Consider the following 20268-nt stretch of genomic DNA (forward strand, 5'->3'; position numbering starts at 1 on the left):
CATTATTTTTAAAGAAAAGAAAGGGTTCTCCTTGATGTCCTTACCAACATTCATCCTTCAACCAATATCGCTGCAAATGAGATTATTTGAACATTGTCTCATTGCTACTTATAGGAGCTAGCTGTGTGCAACTTGGTTACCATGTTTCCTACATTACAACAGTGACTTCAAAAGTATCTAAATGGCTATTTGGGGCATCCTGAGTTCATGGAAGAGGCTATATAAATGCATAAATTCTTTGTGGCTCTATTTATTCAGTAATTCAAATTAATTCAATAAAAAATTTACCTCATTAGTATCTCAAACTCAGCCATGGTTCCCAAAGAAAAGGTGAAAGATTCGAGCACTGTTACTGCCAAGAAATATGGAAAAATTTTGTTGCAGTCCTCAGCTCTTGGGCATTGTCCCAGAATTGTAGAAGAATTGACAGCTGTCAATTGGGAAATACAGCTGCAGTTGTGGAATTCCTGTTTAGAAAAGGCTCAAAGTCACGATGTTACTGGGAGAAAAAAATGGATGAGCAATAATGATTACAACTCCATTTTGATACTTTGATCATAATGCTTCTTTAATCAAGATTTCTAAATGGTGTAATTACTTTAAAAGGCTTGTCTTAACTGTCACAACAGCTATTAGTCCTTTCTGATACAAAGTCAGCAACTTTCAGAACGTTTATTTGAACATGGACTGATCTTTGTAAATCAATCTAACTTTGGACTTCATATCATAAATGTAGCTGATTGAGCTGGAAAAGTCCTGCTACCACGAAATAACTGCTAGACTGGGCTTGTAGCAGGATGTAAGAGAATCAAGACGAGGGAATAGCCTACTTGACATCGTCCTTACCGATTTCCCTGTTGCAGATGCTTTTGTCCATAATTGTATTGGTAGAAGTGACCACCACACTGTCTTTTGAAGGCTAAATCCATTGTTCACACTAGGACGCCTCCCACAGTGGCATGTGGTACTACCTCTGTATTAAGAACAGATCTAGCAGCCCAAATCTGGCCATCAACAGCATCAGAATTTTATCACATCACAATTTGTAACCTGATGGCCAGGCATAAACATCATTCCTCCATCATCATCATGTTGGATGAGCAACTCTGGTTCAATGAGGAGTGCGGGAGAGCATGGCAGGAGCAGCACCAGACTTACCTAAATATGAGGTGCCAGCCTTTGTGGCTATAACAAAACTTTTTGTTTTGGAAAGGATGGAAACTGCATGCTATCCCATGCATAACAGGTTAGGCTAAAATCCTGTAGTCCTGCCACATCCAGTCATGAATGGTGGTGGAAAATTAAACAACCAACAGGAGGATGAGGCTGCACAAAAATCTTCATCTTCAATGATAACTGAAGTCTAGTACATGAGTGCAAAAGACAAAACTAAGTGATCAAAAATATCTTCAATCAGAAATGCCAAGTATATGATCCTTCTCTGCCTCCCTCTGAGATCTCCATCATCACTGGTCTTCAGTCAAATTGATTTTCTCCACTATATTTTGAAGAAATGGCTGTGGCTCTGGACACAGCAGAGGCTGCAGGTCTTGACAACATCGCAGCTGTGGTACTGAGGACCTGTGCTCCAGAACTCACCACCTGTCTAGCCAAGCTGCTCCAGTACACATACAAAACTGCATCTAACTGATAAAATGGAAAATTCTCCAGATATGTTCTGTCCATTAAAAGCAGAACAAGTTCAACTGGGCAATTATTGCTCCATCAGCCTCCTCTCATTCATCAACAAAGTGATGTGAAGTGTCGTACAGTGCTATCAAGCGGCAATTACTCCCCAATAAGCTACTCATCGAGGCTCAGTTTGAGTTCTACCAGGACCATTCAACTCCAGACCTCATTACAACCTTTGTCCAGACATGGACAAGAGACGAATTACAGAGGCAATGTGAGAGTGGTTGTCATTGACAGCGAGGCAGCATTTGAATGAGTATGGCATCAAGGAACTCCAGTCAAACAGAATTCAACATGGGTCAACAACAACTTACACCTACTTTAGCGCATTAACCTTCACAAGCAGCTTGACAAGAGTGATATCAATAAAAGCATTCTTGGGGCAGAATAATCCGGGGAAGTTCAGGAGCAGGCACGCCTCCGAATGGCGCCCCCAATCGGGGGCATGCCGCCATTTTACGTTGGTGGGCCAATTAAGGCCCGCCCAGCGTGACGTCCACAAGGAAGCGCTATGTGCTCCCTGTGTGGGTGGGGGGGGAGGATTCCCTGAGCTGAGAGTGAGCTCTTTCGCGCAGGCTCCACAATAAAAAATCTTTAAAACAGAGAAAAAAAACTTTCCTGACATGTCCCCTCAGGTGACACTGTCACATGAACTGGGACATGTCCATCGCTTTTTAATCCACTTTTATTAAATTTTTAAAAACCTACATGAAACCTCATCCCGCCAGTAGATGAGGTTTCATGCTTTTTCCAATGCCCGCCCGCAAGCTCCCGGCCTACCCATCAACACTAATGTTGGATGGGCAGGTCCATTAATTACTTTAATTACTTTGCCGATGGCCTCAACTGGCCATTGACAAGTTGGCGGTTGCACAGCTTTCTGCTGAGCACCGGCTGACTTAAAATTGAAATGAGGCGGGGTGATATCAGAAGTTCCGCCTGTCATCATTTTACACTTCGGCAAGGCTCGCCGACCGGGAAATCCTGGCCTTGATGTTTTTTTGATACAGAGCCACAGAAGGAGAAGTCAGGATAATGATTAAAGTTTGATCAAAGGGATATGTTGAACGAACGTCTGAAAAGGGAAGGGAGAGGTAGAGAGGCAGAGAGGATAGGGAAGGAATTACCTGAAAGGCAGCTGAAAGCACTGCTGCCAATGGCATGATTAAAATAAAGGATCCACAAGAGGCCAGAATTGGAGAAACAGAGATTTTGAAGGCTTGTGGAGCTGGAGAAGGTTACAGAGATAGTGAGGGATGAGACCATGGAGGGGTTTGAAATGAAGCGGCTGAATTTTGTCCTCATGGTGGGAGTCCCACTGATGGGAGGGAGGTGGGTGGTAATCTTACTTCAGTGGTCTGTGGACCCTGGGCTATACTTTGTCAGTGGTAGATAATTAATTGGTTTCCAATGAGGGCAACTGTCCCTATTAAGGTCAGCCACCTGCTCTCAGGAGCTGCCAGACAATGGGAAGGCAATTGGTGGGTAAAGGCAAGTAGCACTGTCACTGCTGCCTGGGGGCTCCTCTCTGAGCCAAAGAGAGCACCCACCGGAGCCAGTTACAAGACCACCAAGGTTTGCCTGGCAGTTTCCCCATGTGGCAGAGGGTCCACTGTTGCTGGTAAAATGCCAGCAGTGGTGGGAAGAGGCCCTCAATTGGCCACATAGGTGGCTCAATTGACCTCTGGGGTGCAGGGCTGTCTGCCATGTCCCCTGTCACGGACATGTTGGCATGATGGCGGTAAAGTGTCAGGCACTCCATCCCTGCCTTCCCTCATCATTTTACAGGCACCCCCACCTCCCAGCCCTTCTCCAGAAGGCTTGTAAACCTCTACCCAAGGTCAGGAAATGCAAGGGTGATGGGTGAATGTGCTATGGGGAGCAGGGTTTTAGATGATCACAGGTTGATATAGAGTAGAAGGTAGGAGGCAGTCCAGAAGAGCACTAGAATAGTCAATTATTGATCAATGGTCATACGTTGGATCAGGGAGAAATCTCTCCACTTTCGCAAGTCACCCTCAGTACAGAAGAACATGGTTGTGGTTGTTGGAAGCCAAATATCTCAGCCTCAGGATATCACTTTAGGAGTTCAGCTTCATGAGAGTTCCAGTTTGCATTGTTTTACTAAATATATGTGCAATATTTGTAACAGAAGCTTCCAGGCACAGTTTGGCCTTGGCAGTCACCTACATACCCAACAAAACCCTACCAAACACTTTATATGACAAACATGGTCATCTTTGCCTCAAAGGATGAACAACATTATATATACAAGTTATATACCCATTATATATACAGGTTATATACCCATTTGGATTATATGGCCAATAGTTCAACTGAAGCAGATACAGTCTGATTACAGAAGCTCTCTGAATAAAGTTACACATTTTTGCAAGCATGAGAAAAATGAATTTCCACTTAACCTGTGCCTGCATGTTAAATGGAATATCATTCCTCAGTGCTTACTTAAACTCTATCTTAGTAAAGTCAGGAATTAGCTTTTCTTTGATCAACAGCATGACAAGTTTGTGCCCTGATGGTAAACTCTGTGTTAATCTGTGGCTCAGGAGCTCCACTCTAGCACGGCAGTCTCTGCTGCATTTGCTACAAAGGAAGACAGTGGGCTGCAAAGGTGCACGATTTGTTGGTTTTCTCTGGGCCCTCTTCTTGGCCAGCTGAGCTTTTCATTTTTGCTCATCTCTTCCACTGCCCAGCGACTATCTCCCAGTTGTCAGTGTCAATGTCCGCCATCTTCATATCTCGTTTGCAGGTGTCCTTGTGGCGGAGATATGGACACCCAGGAGATCATGAGCCAGTTCACTGGACAGAAGGTCTTTGAGTGTACAGCCATCATTCATCTACCACTCTTCTTTAATATATCAAAAAATATTGAAGACCTGAAATGACTATGTTTCACGTTATTTTTGCAAATTAAATCTAATCTTTTTCATATTGACCTTTGTAAACAGTTTCCATTATGTTGCAAATCAGTTCTTGGAATGAACCTAAAGTTATCGGATGGATAAAATATTTTCTTACCATATTTACCCCTGTTCCATTTGATGTTTTGCAGCCAGCTAGACAAGGAGAAACATAAGTCATCCCATTTGCAGCACAAACAGGTTCCCACTGCGTCCTTGAGCACATGCAGCCAGCGTTACATTGGGAGAATAAACTGTGCCCCTCACGTGAGCTCTCTGTTATCCTGAAATACAGTGGCAGAAGAAGTACACTAAATGTGCTAGCATGTTTAATACTTGCTCTAAACTTGATGAGAAAAAAAATACATCAAACCAACTGACTGAGGGAGAACAGAACAAAAACAGCAAAGCTCCATATCTTCGATAAGTACAGAAGGAGGCCACTCATATCGTTGAGCCTGTAGAGCCATTTAATTAGATCATGGCTGATCTGTGTCTTAACTCCATCTACCAAACTTAACTCCATCTACCAACCTTGGTTTTGTAGACTTTAGTAAGCTCGCCTAAGAAAATCTATCAATCTCAGTTTTGAAATTTCCAATTGACCCAGCCTCAACAGCTCTTGGGGGCGACAGGAATTCCAGATTTCCAATACTCTTATATGGACAACAACAATGACAAGAACTTGTATTTATATAGCATCTTTAATATAACAAATAAGCACAAAATGATTCATATTAGTGTTATCAAAGCTTGACATTGAGCCATATAAGGTATATTAGGGCAGATAGGAGCATAGGAATAGGAGAAGACCATTCAGCCCATTAAGTCTGCTCTGCCATTCAATACAATCATGGCTGATTGAACACTTCAATGCCTTTTACCCACATTATCCCCATAACCCTTTACGTTATTGTTAATCAGAAATCTAGCAATCTCTACTGTAAACATACTCAATTACTGAGCTTCCACGGCCCTCTGGGGTAGAGAATTCTAAAGATTCACAACCTTCTGAGTAAAGAAATTTCTCCTCACCTCAGTCCTAAGTGGCTTCCCCCTTATTTTGAAATTGTGTCCCCTGGTTCTAGACTCCCCAACCAGGGGAAACACCTTACCTGCATCTACCTGTCTATTCCTTTAAGTATTTTGTAGGTTTCAATGAGATCACCTCTTATTCTTCAAAACTCTAGAGAATACAAGCCCAGTTTCCCCAATCTCTCTTGATAAGACAGTCCCGCCATCCCCAGAACAAGTCTGGTGAACCCTCGTTGCACTCCCTCGATGGCAATAATATCCTTTCTGAGGTAAGGGGACCAAAACTGCACACAGTACTCCAGGTGCAGTCTAACCAAGCTTTTGTACAATTGAAGCAAGACTTCACTACTCCTGTACTCAAATCCTCTTGTGATAAAGGCTAATATTCCATTAGCCTTCCTAATTGCCTGTTGCACCTGCATGTTAGCTTTCAGTGACTTATGGACAAGGACACCCAGGTCCCTTGGTACATCTACGCTTTCTAATCTCTTACCATTTAGGAAATACTCTGCACATCTGTTCCTTCTACCAAAGTGGATAACCACATTTTCCCACATTATATTTCATCTGCCATATTCTTACCCATTCGCTAGGTCTGTCCAAATCCTCCTGCAGCCGCTTTACATCTTCCTTACAACAATCATTCCCACCTAGCTTTATAGCATCCATGGACTTGGGCAGATGACCAAAAACTTGGTCAAGGGTTAGGGTTTAAGGCATGTCTTAAAAGAGTAAGAAGAGGTAAAGAGGCAGAGAAGTCTAGGGATGAATTCCAGAGTTTAGGGCCTCAGGCTTTGTCTGCCTCAGTGCATGAAGTCTTCTAGTCTAATGTGATTGGGACTGGGCACGAGTCAGTGTATAGGCAGGAGAGTATTGGATAATGTCAAATTTATGGAGGGTGAAAGATTGGAGGCTGAACAGAGTTTGTTGGAATAGTCAAGTATAGAGGCAGCAATGACTTGAGGCAGTGGCCAAGTCAGAGTCATGTAGTCTTATGAAGTTTGATATAGGCAGGCCTGTTGATGATGTGGTCGGAAGATCATTTTAGAGTTTAATGTAACACCGAAGTTGCAAACAGTCTGGTTCAGCATCCGACAGTTGCCAGACAGGGGTATGGAGTTGGAGGCTAGCAAACGGATGTTGTGACAGGGACCAAAGACAATGGGCGGCATTGGCGGCCAATCGCGCTGTATCATTCCATTCTGAGCATGTCCCCTTTCATTTATTATGCATTCACGGGGAACATGCTGGATTGCTTGTGGGCAGGCTCTGATTTGCCCGCTTCGCCATGACCCCAGTGCTTCCTCGTTCCAGGCGCCATATTTAAAGCGCACCAGACTGCAGCCTGTTTCATGTCTACAGGCCGGGCCTGCTCCAGGCGACAGATGGACCGAAAGCAAAGAAGATGGCAGCCCCCAAATTTAGTGATGCATTTCTCAGGCGCCTGCTGGCTGCAATGGAAGGCCACCACAATGTCCTCTACCACTGCTTTGGCTGCGGGAGTCCACCAGAGTCACCAATCCGGTCTGGGAGGTGATGGCAATGGTGGTCAGTGCCACAGGAGCACAAAGGAGGCCAGCCATCCAGTGCAGGAAGAGGATGAATGCTCTCATCCGTTCCATCAGGGCAAGTCAACTACCTCATCACTCTCAACTCACAAACCCATCACACACCCACAGGGATCTCACACCTCAATGGACAACACCACTAACTCTCACACACACCCTCACATCTCCATCATATCCTCTGGAGCTTGCGTTCTCATCCCGTTCATGTCTCCTCTCACCACACAAACATTCCACTCAGTGCCATGTGTCCTGCTCACACTCTCTCCATCTGTTTTCAAGTGGGAGAAGCTGGCTCACAACAGCAGGGAGAGGTCCCAGATCAGGGCTGGGGTGGCCTACATTAGACCTCTCACTCACTCTGAGGAGTGTACCATGGCACTGACTGGTGACGATGTTGGCCATGCCTGCAGCAACGGTAAGGTCACTGGCGAATGTGCTTGTGAGGATTCTTCACTACATCATCCCTCTCTCAATGCAACTATGAGAGCTCTCTCTCCTGCTTTTGACTCTACTGCCATGCACTAATCTCTACTTTGGTTCACAGGGAGCTCTGCCAAGCGACCAACACCAGCCAGCCAATCCCTCAGCTCCATCCATGTCCTCACCTCCAGCCAAGAGGGCAGCTCCTCCATTGAAAAGCTGGAAATAAGCAACCTGGAAGGCCCTTCATAGCGCTTACCCACACCCTCCACCAGCGCAGAGACACACACTTCGGATCTAGAGCAGGCTCAGGTTCACAATCTGGTGGTCACTGCACGGACATTTGTCCACAACAAGAAGAGGCAGGTTCAGTCAAGCTTCCCGACACTTGGAAGACTGCTGGGGAAGAGGCATCTGTGAGGTCCGAGTCAGATGACGAGCCCCTGGATTCAGCCTTCCAATTCTCCAACTGGAGAGTCAGCAGAAGGTGTGGGAATATCATAGAGCTGTTGGAAGCCCTCAGTAGAGTAGCACACGAGTTGAAGGAGTGTGTCCACCTGCTCTCTGATGAAGTGATGCCCACATGTGCATGTATGGAGGTCTCCATGGGAACGATGGCACGCACCATGGAGACCCTGGTCCAGCAGAACACGGAGATATGTGCAGACCTGCACTCCATTAGGTAGCCATGGCTGAGTTCCTGCAGTGGCAGTGTGAGAGGGAAACAGGGCACATCGATGTACCTCCAGGTGCCTCTTCCCCTCAAGGAGTCAGGCCGGGCCCTTGGGTACTCGAAGGGTGGAGGAGTGGCAGCTAGACACCCCTGGGCCATCCACTCAGGAATCTCAGAGGCTGTGCTCTCCCTCCAAGTCCCCTTTTCCTGTGACCGCCTTAACCTCGCCCTCATCGCAGAGGGAGCAGCTGGCCCACAGGAGGACAGCCAAAGCAAACCGGGGCCATCAAGGCCTCATCTCGCCAGAGGACTCACGCCAAAGTTATCAGAGGCAACAGGGCCAACTACTCGCAATCCACCCCTGCTGCGCATGGCAGGGCAGCACCTAGAAGTGATAGGCCTAGAAAAGTTAAGAAATTCTGATCACAGTTGGTTGCACAGGTGAACACATTTTGTCAATTTATAACCTGAAAATATATTCACTTTCATTGAATAATGTGTAATGGTGTCTTTCAGCTTTATTAACTGGCTTTGTGAGTCCTCCCCTGCATTCTCCCCACCCCCACTAGCAGTTCAGCAGCAGGCAGCCGGACCACAAGTGATCCTGGAGGGAGAAGTGTGTGTGTGGCAGGGCCTTTCGGAGCTTCGTTCAAGCATTCTCATAAGCATCACACTGATCTCACTGTCCTGAGCATTTTCAATGCTGCCTGCTGGGGTTCATCTGAGCCAACCTGTATCTCCACCCACCCACTGGTCACCCTCCCATGCAGCACCTGTGCCCGTACAGGATGAGGCTCTACTTACTTCCAATTTGTGTAAAATGGTAGTTGTCACATTTTTTTTCACCTTTGGAGCAACAAACCTGTACATTTATTTTAATGAACACAAATTTAAAAAGGTAACGCTGTCAAAAATAATTTTCTTCACAATATAGGCTAAAATTGCAACAAATATTCAGTTCAGTGCTGATGCTTTTACACCCTCATTCACCAGGGAACTTTATGCTTTGACCTTACATTTATTGTGAAAGACCAATGCAAACATATTTGAGTGTATCAAAATATCGTTTCAGAGGACAGAACACTGGTTCTGTTCTCTGCCATGTGCTCCTTTTCCTGCGGCTTCCCTTGAATGCAAAGTTAACACCTGCGTCATCTCACCAATAGCCAACAGTTTCCCTCAACCCCTGCTAACTCCTCAATCACCCCCAAAAAGACTTGTTTGAAGTTCTTAACTATAAAAATTGAGGACATACTTCCATTGTTTTCTTCTGAATTCCATGTCGCCTTGTTCATCAATTGAAAGCTATCAAGGCGCTCCCCTCCCCCAAATGCTATGAAAAGAATATCTCTCCCCGCCTCTCCCTTTCAATTCATCTTGTTCATGAATTAACCTCTAGCTCACTTGAATACAAGCACATTCAACTAGAAAGAACGCAACTTATTCACCTTATTTCTACTCAGCTCCCCTATCCTTTCCCCTCTCCCAGTCACCCATGTCCTCTCCCCCAACACTGTTGACCCCCCGGCATCACCTTCCACCTCCCCACCATCACCTCCACCCAGAACCCTTTTTCTTTGGGGATGCCCAGGTGAATGTGCACATTCACTACCTACCTGAAAATCCCAAACCCATCCACATTGACCTCCCTGATCACCACCTTCCCACCCCCTGGGTCCGTATCTGCCTCCGAGTCCCCACTATCCATCCTCGCTGTTCCTTCTACCGCTACAGTCACACCCTCATCCTCCCACCCTTCCGGCTCACTCTGACCCCTCTCATACTCACCATTCCCCATTCCCTCCTACCATGCCTGCCCTCAGTCTGCTCCTCAGGAGGCATAGACTCCTCCCTTGCATGTTTACCTTGACATCCCCCCATTACTCCGTCCTGCAACTTTGCTCCTTCCCACCTCTGAACTCCTTCCTCTCTCCAGACTCCTTCCCCCCTCCGAAGTGCTTCTGCCCTCTGAAGTCCTTCCTCCCCTGGACTCCTATCCCCCTCCAAACTCCTTCCTCCCCCCAAACTCCTGACTCTTCCTGAAGTCCTGCCCTTACACCTTCCTCCTCACCTTAGAACCACCTCCCCAGTTGCTGCATTCTCCCCCATTACGTCCTCCTCCCCCCACTCCCTTCTCCCCACTCCTCCCAACCTTACCCCCCGACACCTTCATCCCTCCTCCAAACCTCACCCCCAACACCTTTGTTCCCCCTCCCAGCCTCTTCCCCCTCCACATCTTCGTTCCCTCCCTCCCAACCTCACCACCACCCCCCCCCCACAATGCATCTTTCTCTCCCAGTCAAACATAGACCAACCTCTCCCATCCTCCCCCTGCTACACCTCCCTCTCCCACTCATAGCTGGACCTTCCTCTTCCTCCCTTCACCAATCATCCATAGCAGCCCATGGCCAAGACTGGGATGTTCCGAAGCAGACCTGAGAGATCAACGGAGACCTCCCACCTGCTGAGAACCGCTTCACAGCGGAGCCATGCCCCTGAGAACCCACCCAGCATCCGATGCATGTGTTCCTCGAGGGTCCAGTAGCTGTTGGGCTCCAGCATCTTGTTCTCCTTGGATGTCCGCGATCTCAGCAAGGCCCCAAGGGTAAGTACCAACTTCTGCACGTCTCACCTGTTCGGACGCGTTCTGAGCCAGCATGTTTTCCCGGTAAATCTGGCATGTGGGATGATCCTGGTTGGGCCTTACTTTGCATCCCATTAGTGGGATGCAAAGCGGGTTCACGACGGCCTCCAGCGGGATTGGCGTTCTACCATGGTGGACACCGGTGAATGATCCCGCTGTGCTTTTACTCCAGTGTGAAACCAATTTTTGGCTTTCTCGTCCTATTGTTCCCTCCCCTGCCCACCATGACCACCGATGCCAATGGGGCTGGAAACTCCCAGCCAATGGCTTCAATCTTTCCATTATGCAGTTGGGGGAAATTTGTGATCATTCCATACTGGATGTCGGATAAGCAGCAACAACAATTGTAAAGCAATTCCTGACATCACACTTGAACTTTCTTGCTCTTACATTAATGTTCTGCCTCCTGGTTCTGGATTTGCCCATCAGAGGAAATAGTTTTACCCTCTCTCCCCTATCAAATTTTTCAATAATATTATACACCTTACATCACCCCTTACTTTGCTATACTCAAGGGAATACAAGCCTGGTCAATGTAACCTGGCCTCATAACTTTTAAACCTGGTGTTATTCAGGTGAATCAGTGCTGCACCATCTACAAAGCTAATATATCCTTCTTGAGGTGCAGTGCACAGAACTGAATCCGATTGGAAATTTACGGAGCTCTTTTTAACTGTAGCAAAACTTCCAACTCTTAAAATACCAGTCCCCTTGAAATAAAGGTCAACTTTCCATATGCCTTTTAACTTATTACTCGTGCATGTCCACCAGCTTTTAGTGATTTCTGTATTTGGATCCTTGTATCGCTCTGCTCCTCCATAGTTCCAGCTTGCCACCAATTAGAGAAGACTCTGATCTTCCTTTCTTAGGTCCATAGTGACCTAACACTTCCCCACGTTGAATCTCCAATTGCCACAACTTTTGCCACTCAATTAACTTTGCAATGTCTCTTTGCAACATTCTGCTCCCATCGACATTATTCACTGTTCTGCTTCACTTGATTTCATCAGCAAACGTAGTTATACTGGTCTCTATTCCTTCATCTATGTCATTTATAAATATAGTGAAAAGCTTCACCATAATTATTCAATATATTACTGAAGAATGCAATTGCAAGCACATGTTTAAATGTCACAGTGGGTGGACCATTAACCTGTTGACGATTTGAAGATGATGCAGATCATAACGCTAATGTTGCCTTCTTGCACGCCAGGAGTGCAGAGAAATTGAAGAACATTAGTCATGACATGAAATATGATCAGATGATAGAAATCAAATTAGACCTCTCCATTTATGCAGTTCTGACAAGGGGTCTATACCTGAAATGTTAACTTGTTTGTTCTTCCCACAGACCTGACTATTCCAATACTTTCCTGGCCAGCCTCCCATCTCCCACCCTCCATAAATCTAACCTCAGCTAAAACTCTGCAGCCCATATCCTAATTCACACCCAACTCCTTCCTGTCCACCTGTGCTTGCTGACCTGAATTTACTCCCAGTCTGGCAATGGCTTGATTTTAAAACGCTCATTTTTGAGTTCTGATTGCTCCGTGGCACTCCTCCTCCCTGTTGCTACAGCCTCTTTCATACCTCAGTGAACTCTACGCTCCTTCAGCTCTGACCTTTTTCCCATCCCTACTGCCTTCTTGCTGGGTGGCTATGTCTTCATCCATCTATGCCTTAGTTTCACAGACATCCCTTCTTAAATCTCTTTACCTCTATAACTCACTCCCCTGCCCTCATGCATTCTTATTTGATTTAGCATCAGCGTTTGATTGATTCCAATCTGCTGAAGCGACTTGGGATGTTTTCCTATGTTAGAAGATCCACATAAACTGAAGCTGATGTTGGTGTGTGTGTCCAGCATTTTCTGACTTTGTTTCTACCGAAGCTGACCTAAGTCATTAGTATTATAAAGTGTGTAAGCAAAACATGTTTAAAAATAGACACCAACTCCATCAGGAGCACACAGATAATACCTGAGGAATTTTCAGAAAGTGAGAAAGGTCTATTTCATAAATTCATCCAGGACTTCACTATTGCTTCTTTATCTGAGCATATTGTTCATGTATCTCTATTGCATTTCTGTACAGGACACAAGAATAAACTTTTACATACGAACATACAAATTAGGAGCAGGAGGAGGCCATTTGGCCCCTCAAGCCTGCTCCACCATTCAATGACATCAATTGATCTGATTGTGGCCTCAACTCCGCTTTCCTGCCTGCACCCGATAACCGTTGACTCCCTTGTTAGTCAAGATTCTATCTACCTCTGCCTTAAAAATAATCAATGGCCCTGCCTCCAACACTGTCTTGGGAAACAGACTCCTAAAGATTCACAACAAAATTTCTTTTCATCTCCGTCTTCTTTCACCTTTAACCTTCAACCTCTCTCCTCCCCTGGCTGTCATGACCTCTCTTGTTCTATCTGTTTTATTAACTCCAGCCAATCCACCTGCCATGCGCACTTCCAACTATGTTCTCTTGTTTCTCTTAAGCTGCAACCATTTACACATTCCTCTTCATCGCTACATCCTCGTAGGGTCATTGTCAAGGCCACTGCGCTGTCTTACACTCATTCTTTCCCAGTTATTCAAAAGTGTGGAACTCATTTCTTCCCCCATTCTTAACTTTTCTCACAATCTACAGCGGGAGGGGGCAGGGTGGTTGGGGATGGTGGGGAACCTTTCTCTTGTCATGGGCCATTCACATTTAGGCAAAATCAGTCACGGGCCACACACACACAAAGATTAACTTAATTTCGTTATTTTAGGGAGAATACAGAAACATTCAACTCATCCGCTGTTTGAATGCGATAGCTGAACTTGAATATTCTATTGTTAAATATTATTATAGTAACTTAACTGACGCTTTCATCCAAAACAAATTCGTAACAATGATGGTAAATGCTATTTTGAAGGCACTTCTGCCATTGGTCTATATTTTTAGAAATCTTGCTGCGGGCTGGATGAAATTGAGCAAAGGGCCAAATCCGGCCCACCCTGATCTTTAGCTTTCTTCTATGTCAGCCATGGTTCAGTGGCAGTACTTGTGCCGCTAAGTCAGAAATCTGTTCAAATTCCTCACCACAGACTTGAGCGCAAAACCTAGGCTGACACTATAGTGCAGCCCTGAGAGAGTGCTGCATTATCACAGGTGTCCTCTTTCTGAGGTGGCATTTATTTGCCACCTGAAGTGGGCATGGCACAACTGCAGAGGAGCAGCGGTGTTCTCCCTGGTGTCCTACCCCAATAGTTATTCCTTAACCAACTTCTCTAAAACAGGTTGGGAGCTAAATTTGATCATCTCAGAACAGGGTGCCAAGATTGAAATTTGCAATGAAGCCACTCCCGGCCAATGTAATACAGGCAGTATCCCAACTGTTTTAAATTATTTCAGCACCCAGTACTAAACATGCTGACGATTGGTTGGATTTTTCAACAGGGGTTTAAACCTTGAGAGGCTAACACCAGTTAAATCTTGCTTGGATTTCTTAAAGGGCAGGTGCATTTTGGCTGCAGCAGGTGCTGGGCAGCCATGTAGGAAGTGAATCTGACCCATGAAACACTGAAAAATGGTGCAATTTGGGAAAGTACGAGCTCCAGGTTTTTCAGACACTGCACAGACGGCCTTGAAGGAGAAGTCTGTACCCTTAGCAAACTAAGAGGCCCTCGAGGCACAAACTCAGAAGTTACTGGGATCAAATAGGTGCAGAGGTCATTGCCAGGAGTTGAGCCCAAGGAGTAGGATGCAGTGTTGTAAGAAGTTTAGTGACCCCACACCAGAGGTCAAAGTCAGAAAATGCATCTTCAAATGCTATGTCCTCAGATACTAATCAAATCATCACATCCCCATCATTCTCCTACCAACAATATCTATCAATCAGGACTCATATCTGACATTCATACGCTGCACCGCACCCTCACTCTTAGCACTGTTAAAGCCACAACTCACAGCTTGCACACACTGCGAGTTATTCTACCATGACAGGAACATGACTTAAACAGATTCACCTCATTCACTGACACACTTTCCACTCTCGTGCAGGAAAAGGTGACGCATGCCCGGAAGGAGCAGGAGCTAACCGGAGAAGGAGAGGTACGGCTGCGTATCCTAACCACACCTCACACCCGGCAGAGATGGGTGCTGGTTGGCATTGGGATACCCATTGCTGGGACCATGGCCAGTGGTGGGTCTAAAGCCATCAAAGACGATGGTATGTTCATACCTAATCCTCCTTCTCACATACCATTAACACTTATCCCACACACCCTTCTGATTTAAAAGCTGAAGATGCAACTCTTACTTACCCCCTACACGTACAATAATCTAACCCAGTTCCGATGAAGAGTCATACTGAACTCGAAACATTAACTCTGTTTCTCTCTCACAGATGCTGCCAGACCTGCTGAGTTTTGTCAGTACTTTCTGTTTTTATTTCAGATCTCCAATATCTGCAGTTTTTTGCTTTTAACCTAACCCTTTATGCCTTTCTCCTTTTGAAGTGAAACCTGGAAGGTAGTGGAGGAACAGCAAGAAGAAAGCAGTGAAGGAGGTGCACTGTTACTAAATTTCACACTCACAGCCACCAGATCAGACACTGACACTGCAGCTAACTTAAAAGAATAGCGCAGTGGCAGCATCTGCACATGGTGACACATTGGGGATGGTCCGCAGTAGGACAGGAGGTAGGAAGTTGCCATCTCATGTGGTCAAGGACACCCAAGAATTCTGCTGCAGAGAGCTTTATCAACTGTAAATTGCTTTGGGATGCCCTAAGGTCATGTAAGGCATTATGTTAATATAAGACTTGATTTTATTTTCTTAAAGCAAGCTAGCATGAATACTTTTTGCTTCATTCAGCCTTGCTGATGTCCTGCGCTATAGGCCTTGACCTGTCAGCATGGGTAAAGGTCAATTTAAATAAATAATGATGCAGATGGACAACAAGCAGTGAATACCCACATATGTTATGTGACATGCCAAGAGGTGCACATACATATGCACACATACACACAGCGGCTGCCTCGCCGTTATTTTCCTAGAACAATACCTACCCCACATAGGAGGCTGTCAAACCCGCCACTGAAGAATTCTGGCAGCCCATTGTGAAAAATAAGATGAGAAACATCCATGAAAAAACAGAAGTCCCGATGCAGAACTTCGTAGCTCCAATCACGTCTATCTTGAATTTCTTCATCACAAACCCTCCGCAGAAAATCCCAATTGCCACGGGAGGAACATTGACAATTCCTGGAAAAAAGATGCTTGTGTTAGCACCATATTAACCCAATCATCATACTTTCTCACGCGTAGCTTGTGTTCTTACACTCGTCCTTGAAAAGTTGGCTTCTCACAGCCCAGTCAGGTGCCTAACATGAGTAACTGAGATATTCAGAAGGAATAGAAGGTGGCGACTGAGGGGGTGGGGGTTTCCTTGTTTGGTGCACTGGCTTGCCCATTATTTTCCACCAAGTGCAGTGCATATGTGAAAAAAATCAACGGTTAACGAGTGCAGAAGCTGATGGCCAAAGTTGCCGTTTATTGTATCAAATGGTAAGATAGCATTCTATAAAGGATAGCTCCTTTATGTATTCTATTGCTATTAATTTAATTCCAACTATCATTGTGTTTAGGTTGTATACTTTCTGTGTTATGAACATTAGCACTCGAATTGATCACCTCCTATCATTATTCCATTGAGCTCCTTTCCATTGAGGTGCACTCAATTCGTTACACTCCAACAATAATAAATCTGTTTACTGCCTATTGACCCAGTAATCATGTTCTCCACTGCTTTTCACATGATAGTCATTGCAGCTGTGGGACACTTTGGATTCTTTTTCCACTTGGCATTCATTCGCTCAATATTTATGGTGTTTCACACAACTCAATGGTTTGAAATATTTTAGCAAAACCCACTGACCATGTCAATATCTTTCCGAACAGACCATTCAATTGCTAGGTGACAAGAGGGCAGCTTCCATTTCTGTCACAAACTTTGACACGTTGGATAATTTGAATCTAATCTGGTTATCGAAAATGGCAGTGCATGGTGCTGTGCTCGTATCTGGCTTTAACATTACTGAAAGGGCATAGAGGTGCTGGAGAGGGGGACAAAGCTGATTTGCAAGAATGATACCAAAAGCAAGAAATTATATTTATCAAGAAAGGGCGAACTAGAGGCCTCTTTCTCTATGAAAAATAGGCTGACAGGTGTCTTAATAGAGGCCTTTAATATCATGAAGGCATTTAACAGGGTAGACATAGGCCTGAATTTTGCGCTCATTGGGCGCAAGCGATTGGTGGTCCTGGAAGCAGACGCGAAATGCACTTCTGCCTGCGATCGGCCCTCGACTGCGATCTCACGCAGGCTGGCCAATTAACAGCCAGCCAGTGTGAAATGTGACCAGAGAAAGGCTCAGCACTGCCATTGGGGGCAGGAAGAGGGCGGGCGATGACGTCACTGCGGGCTTGGGTGAGCGCTTCCACTGAGCTCCCTGAAGCCTCTGGGAGCTGCAGGCCTCCAAATTATAAAAGAAAGCACAAAAATGGTACAAAAATGTCCCTGCAGCACAATCAAGCACCTGACAGCCAAACCTCATAAAATTACTGTCCCCAAATATTTATTTTTATTTTAAATCCTAATGGAGATTTCATCCCGCCCTTGGATGAGGTTCCATCAAAAAGGTGAAGCCAGCCTGGTCGATCAGCCTGCCCGTCAACAGTGTGGTTGGATGGTCCATGAAAAATTGCTGACAGTTGGGCTGTTAATGGGCTTAATTACCGTCTTCATTGTTGGCGGGCAGTCTTCCAATTTTTGTGTGCGCCTGCCGAGTGAAATATCGCACGAATACGTGATGACTTTGGGATGCTGGCCTGACGTCACCTTGCACGATTTCATGCTCGTTCAGGTGGGGCGCGCGCCCACCTGTGGTACGTAAAACTCTGGCCATAGAGAAGATGTTTCTACCTGTGGGGGGAGACCAAAACCTGCAGCCATAAATAATGGTAATCACCGTTAAATCCTATCGGAAATTCAGGAGAAACTTATTTACCCAGGGAATGGTTAAAATGTGGATCTCACTTCTAGGAGTGGTTGAGACAAACACCAGGCAAGCTAAGCAAACACTTGAGGTATGGGAGGATATGTTAATGGGGCTAGATGAAGAAAAGGTACGTGTGGAGACTCTGGTCTGTGCTTTGAGAGTCATCAGGGGTACACTTGTGATGATCCCGAAGCAGAGATCCCAGAGTGAATATATCTGATCTGGTGTGTAGTCGAATGAGATTCAGTGACAATCCCTGCTCTGATGTGTTTGAGAAATTCAGGGTGTTTGTCGAGATTGCTGCTATTGCACATTTACCTTCCAATAGTTATATCACATACAAAATGAGTTGTGTTCTTGTGCTTGAGTGCATGCATTGGCAGCATTAGTGAACAGATTGTGATTAAAGAGCATGATAAAAACGCTACTGGCCCTTCGCATAAGGGTGAGGCATCAACTTCCCCGTCAACACAACCCTTGTACAAAGTCTAGGTAAAGAATAGGCTCTGCAGCTGAGATAGTGTGGCATTCATGGTTTGGACACCCCACTTCTCAGTGCTTATGCAAAGCATCATGCTACAATTAACAATTCCTTCTAATCCTACAACCACTACAACCTAGAAGGACCAGCAGCAGATGCATGGGGGCACCACCATCTCCGAGTTCCCCTCCAAGCCACACACTATTCTGACTTGGAACTATATCGCTGTTCCTTCACTGTTGTTCATTTAGGGGAGCATCTCACAGCTTTTGGGCAACTTCATTGGTTTATGTGCTGCCTAGTGTAAAAATGAAGCAAGATTGCCTCCACAAGCCTTAATACACAGCTGCAGTATTTGTGGTGTACTGGGCCTTTTGTTGGTAAGGTTGTGAGTCCCCAATACAGATCAGACATATCCAAGCAGTTCACTTCTTCAGTGCTAATCAGGTGGGCTGTGGAGGTCTGAATGTGCCCTGCCTGAAGCAAATCATCAGGTCTAAAACCTGCAATGCCCACTTGCTCCACAATTCATACCAGAATCAAAAAAAGTGACCACATGGCATTTGTTGCTGTATTATATGTAAATGAGCAGCTCTGTAAGATGTAGTTTTATGAAGTAGAGTTAAAGAACTGTGGAGAACCAAAGAACAATGGTCCTGAAATTTCACATCCATTTCCCATCTCCTTTCGGAATTTGGCAGAACGCTAAGAATTCTGGAGGAATTACATAAATCCCACCCTTTTCCAGGGGATCTACAGGATGAGGGGGAAAGCTGGATGAAATTTCAGGTGCCCATTTTCCATGTTCCTGTGATAAACTCAAACAAGATTATAGAACTAACTTGTGTCAGCAAGATGAAAACTCTGGAGGTATTTTATTGCCAGTACATATTGCAAAGAATATACAGAGACAGGCCATTTAACCCACCTTGTCTATTTATACTCCAAACTATTCAGTTTCAGTGGGAATTTGCCTTCTGAACAGGAATCGAACAACTAAGAACACAATGGCCACAAAATTCGACTGAGCAACAACTTGCCTCCAAAATGGTGTCTGCAGTGTGCATTTACACTTCTCATGCTGGACATGTCTCATGCTATTTTGACGGGGGCGCTAGCACATGTGCAGGAAGTGTGCATCCAAGGTATGCAGAGTATGCAGATCATGAATTCAATCAGTGCGTAACACTGATTTGATGCTAGTGGTGTCATTTTGAGGTCTTGTGGCACAGTGGTAGCATCCCTATCTCTGGGCCAGAAGCTTTGCATTCAAGGACTTCAGGACTTGATGGCCACAGTAAGTGCATTTATAATGTGGTCAAGCTCGTTGATTATCAGCTTGTAAATCCTTCAAATATGCTTGATGGCAGGTGGTAAGAATGGGAGAGTTTCCTGGTCGGCCATACTGCAGGAGGCAACGGCAAACCATTGCAGTACTTTGCCAAGCATTATCATGGACCAATCCAATGGATGCCCATGGTTGCCAATGCCCTCTTAGGGCATGGTACCTGGAGGAGGAGGTGTTATTTTAATGCTCAACACAGGACCATGAAGACAGTGGTAGAGACAGAGGATAAAAGAACACAAAGAGAGCAGAAACACAGGATAAAAGAGCGCGAGGAGAGCGGAGGAGAGACAGGATAAAGGAGCATGTGGAGAATGGAGACACAGGATAAAAGAGTGTGAAGAAATACCGTGCAGTTAAAAAAGCGTATAACCTTAGTTGTCAGTGATAGTAGCATTCAATAAACACAGTATATTGTAGCATACATAGAAAGAAAGA

General features: G+C 45.3%; 1 protein-coding gene across 1 annotated transcript in view; it reads right to left on the bottom strand.

The window, feature by feature from the left end:
• The window catches only part of LOC121286109 (solute carrier organic anion transporter family member 1C1-like), a 106786-nt gene that overhangs the window by 26383 nt on the left and 60135 nt on the right, over positions 1-20268 (bottom strand). The window contains exons 9-11 of the mRNA XM_041203099.1: positions 16013-16208; positions 4732-4897; positions 289-467 (exon numbers count right to left, since the gene is read on the bottom strand). Of these exons, the coding sequence (XP_041059033.1) occupies positions 289-467; positions 4732-4897; positions 16013-16208 (541 nt within the window). The remainder of the gene's footprint in view (positions 1-288; positions 468-4731; positions 4898-16012; positions 16209-20268) is intronic.

Source organism: Carcharodon carcharias, chromosome 13 (genome assembly GCF_017639515.1).
Source record: "Carcharodon carcharias isolate sCarCar2 chromosome 13, sCarCar2.pri, whole genome shotgun sequence".
Classification (NCBI taxonomy): Eukaryota; Metazoa; Chordata; class Chondrichthyes; order Lamniformes; family Lamnidae; genus Carcharodon; species Carcharodon carcharias.